Source organism: Helianthus annuus, chromosome 4, assembly GCF_002127325.2.
Source record: "Helianthus annuus cultivar XRQ/B chromosome 4, HanXRQr2.0-SUNRISE, whole genome shotgun sequence".
Classification (NCBI taxonomy): domain Eukaryota; kingdom Viridiplantae; phylum Streptophyta; class Magnoliopsida; order Asterales; family Asteraceae; genus Helianthus; species Helianthus annuus.
This window is the reverse complement of record NC_035436.2, coordinates 187,080,730-187,098,359: the sequence shown is the minus strand read 5'-3', so window position 1 is coordinate 187,098,359 and position 17,630 is coordinate 187,080,730. Positions and strand designations below refer to the sequence as shown.

Sequence of the window (17,630 nt, the reverse complement as noted above, 5' to 3'; positions counted from 1 at the left end):
CCATTGTGTTTTAATCTGTTGTTAATTATGTATTAGTCTGTTGTCAATTGTGTTTTAGTCTGTTGTCTATTGTGTCTTTTATCTGCTTTCATCAATTGTGTCTCGTATTTGTTGTTATCAATTGTGTTTTTAGTCCACTTTCCATTGTGTTTTTAGTTTAACACTCATTGTGTTTTACGTTAGGTCCATTGTGTCTTTTATCTGTTGTTATCGATTGTGTTTTTGATATAATTTCTATTGTGTTTTTAGTTTGATGCTAATTGTGCTTTAGGTTATGTCCATTGTGTAATACGCAACTGGGTTTTCAAATTTTTTTGAATATAACAATAGGGTAGTCATATTAAAGATAAAAAGACGCTCGATTTTATGGTATAATTTTTTTTTAAAACAAATGACGTATAAAAAAGTTACGGACATTTAAAAAATAGGGAGGGGGGGGGGGGGAGGAATAACATGTGACTTGCATGTGCATAATTTTTTATTCTCTTGAAAACATTACCCTTCCCAATTGATTTCTTTTTTGAACACTTATCACTCTATAATACTTTTTTACATTTCCTATTTTTGAACACTTTTCTAGAACAACTGAAGCCCATATCGCTTTTGTGCGCTTTTATTGATTTGGAGTTGTAATATCTTATTTTCCACAAGTCCATAACTAAGGTTACTTAGATACACTTTATTACTATTTTTGTTTTTAAATATTTTCATAGTTCAGTCACCAGTTAATGCGTTGAGCTAAACTAGAATGTTTTTAAAATTGGTCGGTTGTAAGGGTGTAAGGGGCACTCCCCTAAGAGGGGAGTCCTCTCTCTTACGCATAACCAATCCTCGTGTGCCACGTCAACTCCCCTCTTAAACTCCCCTAACACCCTAAATTGATGGCGGCACTCCCCTTTTAGGTGACTTGGTTTTTATTAAAAAAAAAAAGAAAAGAAAAGAATTGATTGGACGCCGCCTCCCTCTCTCCTCCCTCTCTCTTCGGTGACTTTCCACCGATGTTGGTCCCCGATCGTGGTCCCCGAATGAATGGCGGCACCACCCCTAAGAGGTGGAGGAGGTCACCGCAAGGGGTCACCGAGAACGCCCCGCTCACCCTAACTGTCCAGTATTTTTTCAAGACCAACTAACAAAGATGACTATTTGGGCTTCATTGTCCAATGTGGCCGGTGGTATATCCTCTTCAGTAATCAGTACCTTATTACATCATTAATTGTAATTGAAATATTAAAAACCATTATTATTCTTGTTAAGCATCACGTACTCGTATGCTATTGTATGTATAGCAAATTATGAAAAATAACATCAAATGATAAATTTAATTAAACCCCTATAAATGTCCCATTGGAGATCGATATGATGGTTTTAGTAACATATGGTACTTAGCCGAGGTACATAGATTTAAAAAAACAATATTATTTTATTAAATGTTAATAATTTATAATGGTGCATATATGAAGCAAACATACTGATCAATATTAATGCAACCAAGCTTAATTATTCACTCACTCATAGCATACATATACGTATAAAAACACCATAGAAAATTGATTAATTTCCCTCCATCGTATCTTTAGAGTATGATATTATAATGCATGCATGCATGCATGTTATCGTCTGGTTTATTCTTCCTTGGAATGAAACCCAACACGATCAGATATAACGAGGCGGATTCCGGGATCATGATGATCGATTGAGCTGTTGAAGAGCATGGAGTTGTTAACACCTTGCACATTACTATTTAGAAATGCAGGGTTTGAGTTTTGATTCTTGTTGTCTTTTTCCCCATTGCTTGATCTACTAATGCTATCGAAATACTCTCGTTTTTTGCCTCCACCGAAAGGGGTTATCGTCATGATAGCCCCTTTGTTTTCACCTGCAATGGTTATAACGTTCTTCCCTGCATCTTCTGAGTCCCATTGCTTCTTATAAATTTCAGCTTTTCTAGTAGGGTTGTTAGTTATGAGCATGTCGTTATAGTTACCAACTAAGTTCTTGGGTTTTTCTTTGGTTTCTTGAACAACCATGGTTTTTTGCTTGTATTCAGTTGGGCTTTCATGATAAGGTTTATGTTTAAGTATCGAAGGTAGCGCTAACGGAGAAAGAGGAGGTGAGGCTTTCTTAGCTAGTGTGATGATTTTTGGTGGGGAAGATGGTGGTGATGGATGTTCAGATTGTTGCGTCAGGGGTGGGCGAGGTGGTGAGGATCGGGATTGTTCTAGTGGTTTGACAATTCTAGGTGGGGAGGGTACATCACGAGTGGTGGAGAATGGGATCCTTGTAGTTGTCAACGATGGCGGAGGAGAACTTATGACTTCCTTGGGAGGTACCGATTGTTGTGGAGGGGTGGTAAAATGTGAGGATTGTGGTGGCATAGGAAATGGGGATGTTGGTGGATCCAAGGATGATGGTGGCGTAATTGGCAGTGTTGGGGGATCCATCACATTAGTAGTTGGAACCAGGGTTGGGGTAGGGGTAGGTCGCGACGAAGTTGATGGTACCGGTGGCTTCACCACATTAGTAGCTGGAACCGGGGTTGGGATAGGTCGCGATAGAGTTGGTGGTGCGGGTGGCTTCACCACATCTATAGTTGTAACTGGAGTTGGGGTAGGTCGTGGCAGAGTTGGTGCTGTGTGTGGCTCTACCGCATTGGTAGCTGGAATTGGGATTGGGGTAGGTTGTGGCACAATTGGCGGTACAAATGGCTTCACCACATTAGTATCTTGAATGGGGGTTAGGGTAGGTTGCGGCACAGTTGGTGGTGTGGGTGGCTCCATCACATTGGTAGTTGGAAGGGTAGGTCGCGACAAAGTTGGAGGTACAGGTGGCTTCACCGCATTTGTAGTTGTAACTGGAGTTGGGGTAGGTTGTGACAGAGTTGGTGCTGTGTGTGGCTCTACCGCATTAGCAGCTGGAATTGGGATTGGGATTGGGACTGGGATTGGGCTAGGTTGTGGCACAATTGGCGGTACAGGTGGCTTCACCACATTAGTATCTTGAACGGGGGTTAGGGTAGGTTGTGGCACAGTTGGTAGTGTGGGTGGCTCCATCACATTGATAGCTGGAACCAGGGTTGGCGTAGGTCGTGACAGAGTTGGAAGTACAGGTGGCGTCACCACATTTGTAGTTGTAACTGGAGTTGGGGTTGGGGTTGGTCGTGGCAGAGTTGGTGGTGTGGGTGGCTCCACTGTATTGGTAGCTGGATTTGAAATTGGGTTAGGTTGTGGCACAGTTGACGGTGCAGGTGGCTTCATCACATTAGTAGCTTGAACCGGGGTTGGGGTAGGTCGCAACAGAGTTGGCGGTGCGGGCGGCTTCACGACATTAGTAGCTGGAACTGAGGTTGGGGTAGGTCGTGGTAGAGTTGGTGGTGCCGGTGACTCCACTACATTTGTAGCTGGAACCGAGGTTGGGGTAGGTGGTGGAAGAGTTGGTGGAGTGGGTGGATCCACCATATTACTAGCTGGAACTGGGGGCGTGGTAGGTCGCGATGGAGATGAGGTTGGGTTTGGCTGTTTAGGTGGTGGGGTCTGGGTGGGTTGTTGGGGTGGTGGGACAGGGGTAGTTTGGGAAGGAGGGGTAAATGTAGGTCGAGCGAAGGCAGGCCTTGGTGGCGAGGAGACTTGATTGGGTTGGGCAATAGGAGTAGGTGTTGGTGGCGGCGGCCTCATGGTTGCTAAACGAAACCATGGGCGGGATGGAGGGCGTTGTTGGCTAGACATTGTGAATTAAGTTGGTACAAGAATGGAAAAGAAAGAGTGTTTATATAGAAAAAAAGAGCATTAAGGAATCACATAAAAACATTGGTACTATGAGTTGATTGAAGATTGGAATAAAGTTTTAAGTGATGAGTTATAGAAGCTTTGCAATCACACTTGAAACATGTATTCCTGACCTCTAAATAAAGCCAACATTTATATCATATTCTTTGCTTTCTTTTTCTTTTCCTTTTTCTTTTTGGTGAATGTAAGTTTCATGTTGCAAAGAAATGAATACATATATAATTTGTAAAAAATACTCTAATCGCCCAATTTATTATTTGATCGTTGGGTCGAGTTTTTGGAATGTTAAATTTGAAAGGCCTCAACTTACCAATTGCGCAGAACTAGCAGTACTAACCTAACTCATGGGTACGTGGCCCATTGGGTACCAAGACCTCTAATACCTCAAGCAAAAAGCTAGGACCAAAAAGCCCGGTTTCAGTCTGGACCGGTCCAATAAGATTTTTTTTTATTATATGAAAAGTTAGGTATTAACAAGTATGTAACAAGGTGTATAGGCATTATTACCTAGCGAAGATGGACATGATCGGATGGTTCTGCTGGTGGTGAGGTGATATATACTCCAATGGTCCGTCAGTAAAGCATTGTTCGTGTTCGTTCATTAAGGAAATAAATGTGTTCACAAATGGTTCATGAACACTTACTGAACGAGATTTTATGTTCGTGTACGTTCATTAAGGAAATGAGCGTGCCCACGAACACAAATAAATTTGGCGAACACGACAAATACTAAAGATGGATGACCTCAAGAGTAGCACTGGAATTTGAAGCCCTAATTGTGGAACGGAGGTCGATCGTATTCTTCGATGTAAATTATGAGAAAGGAAAGGGGACTGTGCATAAAAAAAGGTGGAAATAGGGTTTTCTAGTTTAATTGTTAGGGTAATAATATAAAAAGTATAGATAAATATATGAAAATACAAATATCTTTAATTAAAACACAAACAAACTAACATAAACGAACGCAAATGAACGAATGTTGATGAACACGTTCACGAACACCTTACCGAACGTTCACGAACACAATTGATCGAACAAGCCATGTTCATATTCGTTCATTAATTAATTGAACGAAATTACTTGTTCATGTTCGTTCATTTTGTTTAATAAACGAACATAAACGAAGTTCCAGCTGTTCACTAAATAATCGGTTTATTTACAACCCTAATAACAAGAATTCTTTTGGTTGCAGACGATCTTAATGAAAAAAATATAATACAAAAATAAAATAATAAGAATAGAAAAAAGAGATGGAAAAATAAAGAAACAAGGGGGAAGTGGACCTACAAATTTGAAATTGTTGGTACGGATCCCCTCGTCTAAAACCAAAGGGAAAAAAACGAGTTACGGAGGGACAACCCACATTTTATTTTCAGCTAATCCTTTTGCATGCATTATTGGATAAATCCCTTCTTTCTTTCTTTTTGACCAATTACACGCCATTTCAATCAAATCAACGATTATCTTTATCTAAATTGTAATCTAGCTTCATATGGTTCATCCTTTTCATTATTAATAACAAAGGTTGGCTAAAATATTTGTGTAAAATCCAAATGTGAGATAGGGTGTCAACTATTTACTAGGGAGGTTTTTGGGGTGTCCATTGCTTAGGTGGCTGGGAGAGAATGGGGTGTCTACGACTTTACTTAGGTGTCGAAGAGAGAAGGAGATAATCGTCTGTGGGATGGATCATGGATGCCCACAAGCATTAAATGTGAGAGGGACGAGAGATTGGATTGGACTAGAGGTAAAGAGTCGTCCAACGTAGAGAGAGAGAGAGAGAACGTGCCCATAAAGTTACCGATTTTGCCGGTACTCCTATCATGTTATGCGAACGAAACATATGGATATATTGACGTACTTCATTTCAAGTCTAAATCAAATCAAATAATAATATGTTTGCTTACTACAAACGGCTTGTCAACCCTTTATATGGATAGTGGCTAGTTACCTCAAGCAAAAATAAGTGTTTTACACCCTGACAATGTTATAATGTCATGTGGTGGACTATTGGCCACTAACATTAATTTTGTTCCTTCACTGATTTATGCTTTCATTTTGCAACAATACGTTGCTCGAAAAAGGGTTACAGTTACGGTAAGTTTTTTCAAATTATATATATCTTATTGAAATGTTAGACAGAGATTATATTGTAATGTTGTCTATATCCTACCCTCCTACAGACCCTATAAGGAGCTTTGCCATTTGTGAGATTTACTAGGTATGGTTGTTGTTGTTGATGGATAATTGAGTAAATTCGTCCGTAAAGGTTCGAAACAAGTAACGGTAATCCGTTGGTGCCACTCTGTCAGTAAGTTGTTGGAAAACACATCTTGTTTGTGACATTGGAGAACCTGTTGGTAATCTGTTGCTGACTTACTAATGTAATGCTGCTTTCTAGTAGGTTGTAAACAAACCAAACATTCAATGAATCGTTTCTGAATTGGTTGACGAGAAGTTCATTTATTTAACAGACATGATCAAAACTTCTTCATTTAGTTAAATAAACAAAAATGAACACGTGTCTCGTTATTCATTTATATCTTCATGAATGTTCGTTTACTTTCGTCCATTTCTATTTGTTTACGTTCATTTATTTGCTTGTTTAAATTTGTTAGGCCCATTACAAATAGAGTAGTTTTATGACAGTAAAATATCACCCATTTACAATTTAGTATAGTTATATAATGTTTTTAGGCCAAACACACTCTTATTCATATGTTATTCGTATGTATTTGTAATTGGTGTTAGCTTAGTTACGTTCGTTCAGTTACGTTCGTGAACCATTCGTTTATACTATTAACGAACGGATATAAATGAACATGAAAAAGCAAACCCCGTTCCTTTATATGTTCGTGTTCGCTCGCTTGTTCGGTTAAAGTTAAACGAGCGAACACGGACATGCGTCGTTCGATTTGTTTACAAGCCTATTCGACAGTGATTCCACGATACATTCCATCGGTAATCCGCCCGAAAGTAGATTACCCATGCCATGTTTACCAACAAGCCCACCTTCATAGCTAGTCTTACGAAGTATTTGTCAGTCAATGAATACTAACGTCTGTTTTGTTTTGTAGTGATAAAGATACAACTTTTATCATTAATGTATTTGTAAGGTATCTTTACTTTGTTAAAACATGAAAAAAAAAAAGGTATATCCTACGCCATGTTAGAATATTAAGTGAGATCCCTTCAAAAATCCCGAACCTGATTAGTATTGTTTTTATATATGTTAGAAAGAAGGCTTGGTGCAAATGATTCCAGCCTAGCTGGTTGATGCATTGAAAATGATGGAAAGGGACTCAGGTTCGACCCTTGATCCCACTCGAGTTTTCTACTACAGTGCATTTACTTCAAAGGGTCGGCTCTTGTGGAGGCTGCAACTCCTGTCATGTGGCAGGAGGCTGAAAATTTTCTCGGGACAGCGTAACGCCCCTCTCGACCAGGCGTGGGCCCGGTTAAGATAGCATAGTCCTGGTAATGAGGTGGCAGGCCTGCGTCTTACAGGTGTGAATTAGCCGTCTGTTGAAAGCTCACCTGTAAAAAAAAAAAAAAGAAGAGTTGGTATGAATCAAATTAGTGGAATTTTGATTTCTTTAATTAATACACACCCTAGCCTCACATATTTAATTTGATATTATGATTAAGAGAGGACCCATTAAGAGGATACAAAATTTAGCCTGATTAACTGATGTAACCTGATTTGATTAAAATAAACAGTGGCACTAAGAATTAAAGAGCGAAGTACAATTATCTCCCACATAATCTTGTTTAGTAATTACTTGTCACCTTATATATCTTGCTTGCATATGTATCTCACCAAAGCAAGCTACTCCTAGACACAAAAAATAAATAAATATAATAAAGACTTCTTTAGTTCTTTTGCAACCATTCCACCCTAGACACAAAAAAAAAGTAAATAAAAAATAATGACTTCTTTAGTTCTTTTGCAACCATCCACGTATTATTATTTCTTACAGACTCTTTGTGGCTGTGGATGTTACTTAGGCTACAGATCATTTTAGTGGCGAAGTACAAAATTGTCCACTGCTTTTAACTTTGTCGGCTCATGGCTACAACTTTAATTGTTGAAGACATGAAACTAGCAGTCAAATTTACAGCACAAATGAGATGATTTCAAGGTCCACAAAGGTCAACAATCAAGATGCATGGGTCATAATCCCCTCTCTTTAACCCTATGTTTTTTGATGTGTGGATAGAGTCACTTGTTATTCCATCCTACATATCAAAACAATTATAAATCTCCAACATGCATGTCCACAGTTTCTTTAGCAGGTAACATGTTTCATTTATAATCTAACTCATGGTCACTTTTCATAAATTTGCATTGGATCCTGATCTTTTAGATGAGAGATTATATTATCAGTAGGTTGAAGGCGACCTGCATGATCCATTCAACTTATATTAATTTGGTATTGCAGCTAACATCCAAATGGAACAGTACCAAAAATTGTTTGTGAAATTAATGTAAAAGGCAAACATACCTTATGCTGACGGGGCCTTTTGATTGTGAGACGTGTTGTAATATGAACCTAGCACAAATTATAGCATAGCCCCACCTACCTCCTCTTGTATTCTCCTATATTTGCGCCTTCGGTAACGTTAGTCTCATTGACTATAGTCTTTTGTCGTTCAACAACACATACATAAAACTAGTTGTGCTAAGTACTTTCTTGCCTATCAACTTGCATCCGTTAAGAAATACGAGTTCGCGATGAAGGTATGATGATTATTAGCTTCATGTATATGTTAATGACAAGTTAATTAACCTGTTTTTTACATTATCCACAGATCTTCAACTGGGTTCATCGTCGATTTCATCACAAATGTGAGATCCTCATGACTCCTTAACAAATTTTCGTTTTTATTTTTATCGGTGTATTCTCTATATATCATTGTTAATATACAATCAGATTGTTTCTAAATATAGTATATGATTGATTTTTTATAGATGAAGTTAGCCAAGATGTAAAGAAAGCCGAATTTACTGCGAATGGGAAGGATAATCTATCACTTCTTGAAAATGAAGGAATGGATGGTGTGTTTGATGGTTGGAAAGAAGGCATACTTGCTATTGGGACATTTGGGTTTGATCCTTCGTTATTGAAAGATTTCGATCATGAAGACGACGACACATACTTATGTGAATACACGCGTAAAGAATTATCTATTGATCATGATGAGGATAATGGTGGAGACCAAGAAGAAGAAGAAGAAGAAGAAGTTGAGTTTCCATTGGTGTTCAAAGCTTGTAAGTATGGATTCTTTCATGATCAAAAAGATGATCACACGCAATGTGATGACGTTTGTAAACCTAATGATCATGAAGACTGTGTGGATGATCATACTGACCAGATGAAAAAGGGAAAGAAGGCTGGAGAAAGAACCACTCTTGCTGATCTGTTTTTGGCTGATTCTGATAAGAACTTGTTGAACAAGAAGTTGACTGATGAAGATGATCAAGAAGTCAAAGTCCACTACATACCTGAATCCAACATAAAACATACTTCATATGATGAAAGGGTTGCTTTGATCTCTAAAAAGAAGATAACGAAAGATGTTGCTGCTCGCCCGATCAAGAAAATTAACCGAGTGAGCATTTCTTTCCTTTTCACTACAACTAGATGGCAACACTATGGTAATCTAGGTTAATAACTAATATATATGTTCTTTTTTGTGTATGAAAGATGGTGAGGAAAATGTTAAAGAAGAAGATCCATCCCGACGTCGAAAATCAAAAGGATAAATGCAGGTTTGAAGCCATGCGCGTACATGGATGAGTTAAGAACGCGTAGTAAGTATGTATGTATCGTCGGAATCTCTTGCTAATTCGGTTACATTTGTCACACATATAATGTTGTTTTCTTTTGGTACAAAACTCACATGCAAGCAAGATCTTTAGTCCAAATGACAAGAAACTTTCAAGTCAGCTAGCCTCATTGTTTGATTGGTGACTATAGATACACATTGGATGTCACCATCTATAATAAGTGTCAACAGAAATAGCGGTTGGATATATTTTGTTATTATAATTAAAGATGTCGTGAAGTAATTTGTGTTTTGTTTTTGTTTGCAGTGACCATGGAGGAAAGTGCTTGCCATTATATGTTGCTGAAAGTTATTGATTAGTTTGCTTTGTTCTTTCCATTGAGCTTGTGCTGTATGTTGGTTTCTCATGTTCATGAACACTTCATGTTCATCTGTATTTTTCATATTTATTAATTTGATCTATGGAGTGAATGCATGCTTGTATACCAAAAACTTTTTTTTATAGTCATATTTCTCAAGTTCATGTTGCTTGAAGGATTAAATATTGCCAAAACATATTATATTAATTAAGATACCTAAACTCTGATTTTATCTTACCAAAAAAGGCATAGCTCAAATTGAGATGATTAAGGTGATTCCCTCATTCTCATTTTCATTTGTTCGTTAAGGTTTATATTCGTTCGTTGAAGTGTGTTGCTATTGTTTTTGCTGAATGGGGCTAGCAACGACTCGTGGGATGGTTAGGATGATTCCCCCATCCTCATTTTTGTTTGTTCGTTAAGGTTTATATTCATTCGTTGAAGTGTGTTGCTTTTGATTTTACCATACAAGGCTAGCAGCAACTCATGTGATGATTAGGGTGATTCCCTCATCATTTTCATTTGTTCATTAAGGATTCTATTTGTTCGTTGAAGTGTGTTGCTGTGACAACCCTCAAAAATTACATGTATCCGTACGATTTATTAATGATAATTAAAGTGCTTAATGATTGTGCTGAATTATTTAACTGCTTTCTAATTTACTGTGTCATACTTACATGTGCTTGTTAACATACTAGTCTTATGCAGAAAATTGACTAAATGGCCCTGTATGCTTTCCTAAGTGTTGGGAATTAAAAGTGTTACAAAAAGATATATATATATATATATATATAAGTGTTGGGAATTAAAAGTGTTACAAAAAGATATATATATATATATATATATATATATATATATATATATATATATATATATATATATATATATATATATATATATAGGATACTATATGGAATAACTTAGCACTTTAACGGAACGGTATCTAACCGAACAACCGGACATTACCCGGAACACTAAAATATTGCAAGAAACATTGTTTTTATTTTTCTGAGCTAGTCTTGGTCCCCGAACACTTAAACACACTACATGATACATGTAACACACTAAACATTAGATTTTACATCTAACACCCTACTAATTACCATTTACCCACAACAAATTACACTTAACCCCCCTTCTCTTATTCACGGCTCAAGCATGGCCCCACCTTTAGATTTTTAAATCCCCACTAAATCTTCCATAATCTTCTTAAAGATATGATGTGATGATGCTTGTACTTGTGGAGACACACTAACCTTTGGATAAAACTCTAAATTGGATATAAGAACACTAGAGCTCTTCACCATCTTCAACTCACCACATTCACTCCCTTCCTTCCCCCTCTCTCGGGCGACCTTACCCACACACACCACCATATTTTTGTTCCAAGTTCAAGGAATTCCAAATGTACTACAAGGTGTAAGAAGGTGAATAACGAAGCTCGGTGTTCTCGGAACTTGAAGGACCTCTCTCGTTTGCTATTATCCTCAACATTTTCATCTTGTTCTTCCCTAGCTTTAAGCTAGTTGTAAGCTTCTTATTAATCCTTATTTACTTCATTTTTTTAGTGGTTAATAGATATTTCATGATGAAATCTTATGAACACTAAAAGACTTGAATCTCGAATCTTGAAATATAAGCTTAAAGATGATAAAACAAGATGAAATAATGCTAGTATAATGTTGTTTGGTATATGTTGATGCTTGCTTGTTGATTTCTAGAAATATGTTGTTGATCATTATATGAAACTTGTTAACTTATGATTAAAAACATGATTTAACAAGTAGGAGGTGATTAGGGGTTCGCATAAAAGAATCACCTCCATATTTAGACATGAACTTGGTGACAAAATGATTTCTTGTAAAATAACAAACAAAGTAATCTAGTGATCTTGTAGATCTAAAACTTGTGAATGATTTTCCTAAATAAACCAAGTCTAAAAGACGGTTTTGAAAGATCATGATCCTTACACTATTTTGGAAAAAGTAAGTGATGCGTGTCAGTGTGTATATATTTTTGATGTATATTTAAGCCCTTTTTACACTTTTAGCCAAGTTTTAAATTTATAAAACACGATATTCACTAACACTAAACACACATATGGGCAAGTGCACCCATCGTGGACGTAGTATAGTGTTGGTAAGATACCGAGGTCGTCCAAGGACACAAGAGCTTTTAATACCGGTTTATCCTCAACGTCTAATCAAATCAAAAAGGTTAGAAAAATGTTTTAAACTAAGAAAAATAAAAACTAACTAAATGCTGAAAATAAAAATAAAATAAAAACAGATAGACAAGATGAATCACTTGGATCCGACACGTGTATTAGTATAACCTTTGATTATTTTCGCACTTTTGCACTTGTTTAAGAGATTATCTTAGTTATTGTAGTAGGCCCCTCTTTTGAAGGCGACGTTACCCTCAACCCAGTAGTTTGAGTCAGCAAGGATACAATCCTAAAGGGTCGGATTATTGAAAGATAATGAATTAAGTTATTAATGCAAATTATGGTAGGCCCCGCTTTTGGCGGTGACGTTACCCTCGGCTAAGTAGTCTGAGTCAGCAGGGATACAGTCCTAAATAGCCGGGTTATAGTATTAATAGTAGTTAACTTATGAGGGGGTCAAAGAGTTTGGATCCCCGCCATCCAATACCTATGGGCATTGAAGGAGATCCTACTAAATTTGACCCAGGTCCCAAGCAGGACCTCTAAACGCTGAACAAGGGCAAGACCCTTACCAAACCGTTCCCTTAACCCCCGACCAGGTAGCCAACATACCTCCATATAGACCGTGGAGATATGAATGGTGAAAATCTTTTATTTTATATAGACAGTAAAATAATGCCAAGACACCACGGACAAACGATAAGGAAAGATCACCTTCAACATAAGTAACTAGTTATTAAAGTCATTAATACAAAACCAAATAAAAAGTGCAAAAGATTAAAAATAAAAAGTATTATACTAAACACTTGTCTTCACCAAGTGATGTAAGAGACTTAGGCAAACATGGCCTTGATTGTCAAGAACTCTTACGATCAATCTTGGATCCCGAGACGACTCACACACTCTACGATGGACAATGGATGATGGTGGTGGATGATGGTGTTATGGTGGTGGTGGGTGGTGGGTGGTGGATGAGGTGTGAGAGAGGTGGTGTGCCAAGGGATGAGAGAGAATGAAGCCAAGCTCCTCTATTTATAGGCTGAACAGAAGGCTGGACACGGCCCCGTGTCCGCTGGACACGGCCCCGTGCCCGCCTGACACTCTCTCTCCTCATTAATTGTAATTGCGAATTACAATTAATACGCCTGCTGTACTTTCACCACGCCCCCGTGCTCGCTGGACACGGCCCCGTGGTGGGCAATGGAAGCTTCTACTGGTTTGTCTTTTCTGCTGCTTCCTGGGCACGCCCCCGTGTTCGCTGGACACGGGGCGTGTTCAGACTCTGTTTCTTCCTTTTTGCTTTTGGAGGTGCCGTTGAGGGTCCGGGCAGTCTACTTTTGTTCCTTTTCTTGTATTTATGGTAGAATTAGTGGTCTTTTTGCTTCTTTTGTGATTTTGAGCTCATTTCATCCTGAAAATACAAAAGGAAGACAAAAACACTCTTTTTCCAACATTAGTACTTAAAAAGGGTTAGTTTTATGCCTTAATTGATGTGTTTTATATGTTGCATTTTACACACATCAAATACCCCCACACTTGAACTTTTGCTTGTCCTCAAGCAAAACTCTTTAAATGTGGCTTACACTCCCAAATGGAATAGGTAGAAGAGAAGTTTTTAGCTTGTCCTAGAGTGTCGGGAATCCAAGGTTTTTATAGGCTTTATTTTTATTTATTTACAATCCTATTCGTTATGATTTATTTTGAACTTTTCATAAGATAAATTACTTATTTGGGCATAGCATGCCTTATTAAAATTCTATTTATATACAAGTTCACATACCTCACGGGAGATCACTCAACACTCGGCCGAAGGTGTATATTTTAGTGAATCACTCGAGAGCGGCACGGAACTTACGTCTTTCCATAATCTTGCCAAGCAATCAATCCTCCTCCTTTTTAACTTTTTACCTTTGTAAATATCAAGAGGACTTTTTGGGTGAAGGCTTGGGTTTAAAGGTGGGTGGTTGGTTAGTGGTTAGTAAAAAGGGCGAAAAATCGTAACAAGCGTCGGTTTTCGTGAAGTACCTTATTTTTAATGACTTTTTATTTTTGAAGTATTTCTCCAAACAAGCTTTTTATAGCTTTTGTTTGTTTTTGACTTCATCATATATATATATATATATATATATATATATATATATATATATATATATATTTTTTGATGTCACATGAAAGGGCAAGTTGACGAAAAACCGAGCTTGTTACTAAATAAAGGGTGAAAAAAATGAAAAAAGGTTTTTGGTAGGTAAAAATGGTTTTTGGGGTAATGAAATGAAAGGTTTAGGCTCAAAGGGGCTATCTAGGGGGATTTTGGGTAGGTAAAAAAAATGAAAAATAATGGTTTTGAAAGAAAAATAGTTAGTCCTAATGCCTCCATCATTTACTTACTTGGGTTTAAGTTGGTAAGGACCGGGAATGTATCGTCGTGGCAAGTTCTAGATTTGTAAGGACCGAGCGGCTATTCACACAAGAAATGAAAAATGAGCATTTAATCTAAATATGTGTATTTTTATGCTCAATAGAGGCTCAAAACTCACTTTTGTGGGAATGGGTTTTTAATGTGACCAAGCATATATAATCGAATTTTAAACTAGACTTGTTATGCCGTTTCATAATTTTCTTATGTTGGTTCCTTTTTTATCACGACGCTATCGGTTGTAAACTTGTAAAAATATAACCTTTTTTTAGAACTTGTTCTTACCAACTTAAACTAAGACAAGTAAATAAAAAAAATGAAAAAGTTTTTGAAAAAATTTGGGGTGTTTAGCGGTTCCAATAGAGTTTTGTGTAAGGCTTGTGTTTAGGATTTTGCAAAATTTCAAGGTTTTAGCATCCCCACCACACTTAAATTACACATTGTCCTCAATGTGTCCAAAAATAATATTTTTGGTTGATTAGAATGTATAAAAGTGTGTTAAAAAGCAAAGATTTATGTTACTGGCATCCTGGACACGGCCCCGTGTTCACCGGGCACGGCCCCGTGGTCAAGTGCCAGTAACAAAAATTTCAGAATTGAAACAGAAGCCTGGACACGGGGGCGTGTCCGCTGAACACGGCCCGTGTCCAGTTACCTGAACTGGGTGATTTTTCTGCAGGGGCTCAGCACGGGACCGTGTTGGTTGGGCACGGCCCGTGTTGAGCCTTCTGTAATGGAGATTTTTGTCGGGTTGCTCTGTTCTTCGTGCATGGTTCCATTTTTTCTCGTTCCCTTTTTCATCCATTACCACCATGAGTGTGTTTTATTCTGCAAAAATTAAAAGATTAAACTAAACTAAACTAAGGATAGATCCGCGGAATGCCTCCGTGGTGCGCCACGTTTATAAGGGTCCTTGGCTAGACCCGATTCCTGGTTATATATCTTCTGAGTGGAGTGCCTTGCTTCCCAAGTTACACCGTCGGAGAGCGGCATCCAAGCTTGAATCAATAACCTTCATGTAATTGATTGGGTCGTCGTCCTCTATTTTCTTCCCAACTCCGAACTTCACCTCATCGTCCCCATACCTCAAAGTCAGTGTCCCTTCATTCATGTCTACCACTGCTTGTGCTGTGGCAAGGAAGGGTCTCCCTAGGATAAGGGGGACCTCGGTGTCTTCCTCCATGTCGAGTATGACAAAGTCAACTGGATAAACGAATTTGCTTACCCTTACCAAGACATTCTCGATGACACCTTGTGGGAACTTGACTGATCGATCAGCGAGTTGTATGCTTATTTTTGTAGGGCTCGTGGTTCCCAAGCCAAGCCTTTTGAACATTGATGAGGGCATGAGGTTAATGCTAGCCCCTAAGTCGGCCAAGGCATTGCGAACGGGTGATTCCCCTATTGAACATGGAATCGTGAAACTTCCGGGATCGATTTTCTTTTGGGGTAGTTTATTGAGTACGAGGGCAGAGCATTCTTCGCCTAAATTAACTAATTGCAAATTTTCAATTTTCTTTTTATGTGTAAGGAAGTCCCTCATAAATTTAGAGTATTTGGGCATTTGGGTTAGGACTTCGATAAAAGGAATATTGACATGCAATTGTTTTAACAAACTTTCGAATTTTGCGAATTGCTCATTGGTTTTTTGACGAATTAACCTACCGGGGTATGGAACTCGAGGAGCCTTGGTAGGTTCTGGTGATGGGGGAGAGTTCTTTTCCTGCAGATGTGTCGGCATTGTTTCTTCCGTTGGTGGAGGTACTTCTGCAGGCCCTACGGTGCGGTTTCGTAGTGTGATGAGGTGAACTTGCGCCTTTGGGTTTGTTTCGGTATTGCTAGGTAATGCGCCTTGTGGTCTCTCGGAAAAATTTTGTGCTAGTTGATTTATTTGTTTTTCTATGTTTTGAATGCTAGCTTGTTGATTCCTAAAATTAGATTCTAATTGTAGAAATCTTTCCGAGTTTTTCTTTTCAGTGTCGGAGACGAGGCGAGATATAGTATCTTCGAGCCTTTCTCGTCCACCTTGTTGTTGAGTGAAATTTTGTGACTCATTTCTTGATTGCTGAAAGTTTGTTCGTTGGGTTTGTTGGTTACTACTATTGCCGGTTTCCCTCCAACCAAGGTTTGGGTGGTTTCGCCATCCTTGGTTGTAAGTTCCCGTTGGAGGACCCGACGACCTAGGTCTATTATCAATGTAGTTTACCATTTCTTGTTGATCGTCCGTTTCTTTCATGCAACTCCAATTTTCATGTGACCCACCACACCCTTCACAAGCCATAACCGAGACTGTTTTTGTCATTTCTAATTTTTTTATTTTTGAAGAAAGGGCCTCGATTTGGGCTTGTAAAGAGGTGCTTTCGTCGACCTTATGGGCGCCCGGGGCGATAGACTTATTTCCCCGGGGAGTGTGCCATTGAAAATTGGTTTGAGCAATTTCCTCAATTTGATTATATATTTCGTGTGGGCGTCGATTACCTAAAAGTCCCCCGGAGCTAGAATCAAGTGTCTGCCTAGTGTGTGGCAACAATCCATTGTAGAAAGTGGATACTTGTTGCCATATTGCGAGGCCATGATGGGGACACTTACGTAATAGCTCCTTGAACCTTTCCCATGTTTCATATAAGGATTCCCCGTCCTCTTGTGAGTATGTGTTAATTTCAGCCATTAATTTAGCAGTTTTAGAAGGAGGGAAATACTTATATAGAAACTTTTGGGCTAGTTCATCCCAGGTGTTTACCGATCCAGCTGGGAGGGTGTTGAGCCAAGCTTTTGCTCGGTCTTTTAGTGAGAACGGAAACATACGGAGGCGTATGGCGTCGTTTGATGCTCCATTGATCCGAAAGGTATCACATATTTCTAAGAAATTAGTTATATGTAGATGAGGATCCTCGTCCGCAAGCCCGTGGAAGGTTGCGGAGTTTTAGAGCATTTGTATCAAATGCGGTCGAAGCTCGAAGTTATTGGCTTCGACATTCGGAGCATTGATAGCGGCGCCTAGATTACCTACGGTGGGCCGTAGATAATCCATAAGGGTACGTTGGTCCGCCATTGGGGGTGGATCACCCGAAACCTTCTCTTGGTTTTTGGCTTTTAACCTTTTTCTGAGAAAGCGT

At 38.5% G+C, this 17,630-nt stretch overlaps 2 protein-coding genes and 1 non-coding gene across 3 annotated transcripts; 2 read left to right on the top strand and 1 right to left on the bottom strand.

Moving 5' to 3' along the window:
* Nucleotides 1-1,622: 1,622 nt before the first annotated feature.
* Nucleotides 1,623-3,722, bottom strand: LOC110937548 (proline-rich extensin-like protein EPR1). The gene has a single exon (XM_022179976.2). The coding sequence runs from the start codon at nt 3,720-3,722 to the stop codon at nt 1,623-1,625; it is 2,100 nt and encodes a 699-aa protein (XP_022035668.1).
* Nucleotides 3,723-8,200: 4,478 nt separating this feature from the next.
* LOC110937549 lies at nt 8,201-10,101 on the top strand. Its single transcript, XM_022179978.2, has 5 exons — nt 8,201-8,523; nt 8,595-8,631; nt 8,755-9,395; nt 9,491-9,605; nt 9,880-10,101. The coding sequence occupies exons 1-4, from the start codon at nt 8,518-8,520 to the stop codon at nt 9,581-9,583; spliced, it is 777 nt and encodes a 258-aa protein (XP_022035670.1). The 5' UTR covers nt 8,201-8,517; the 3' UTR covers nt 9,584-9,605; nt 9,880-10,101.
* A 6,980-nt stretch (nt 10,102-17,081) lies between these two features.
* On the top strand, nt 17,082-17,188 carry LOC118491878. Its single transcript, XR_004892323.1, has one exon. It is a non-coding gene; the product is annotated as a small nucleolar RNA R71 (small nucleolar RNA).
* Nucleotides 17,189-17,630: the final 442 nt, after the last annotated feature.

Bases quoted from the DNA above. Each gene is read 5' to 3' on its own strand.
- LOC110937548 (XM_022179976.2), bottom strand. From the start codon at position 3,722: ATGTCTAGCCAACAACGCCCTCCATCCCGCCCATGGTTTCGTTTAGCA.
- LOC110937549 (XM_022179978.2), top strand. The intron at 8,632-8,754 runs GTGAGATCCTCA...GATTTTTTATAG, and splicing joins TCGTCGATTTCATCACAAAT to ATGAAGTTAGCCAAGATGTA. The intron at 9,396-9,490 runs GTGAGCATTTCT...TGTGTATGAAAG, and splicing joins CGATCAAGAAAATTAACCGA to ATGGTGAGGAAAATGTTAAA.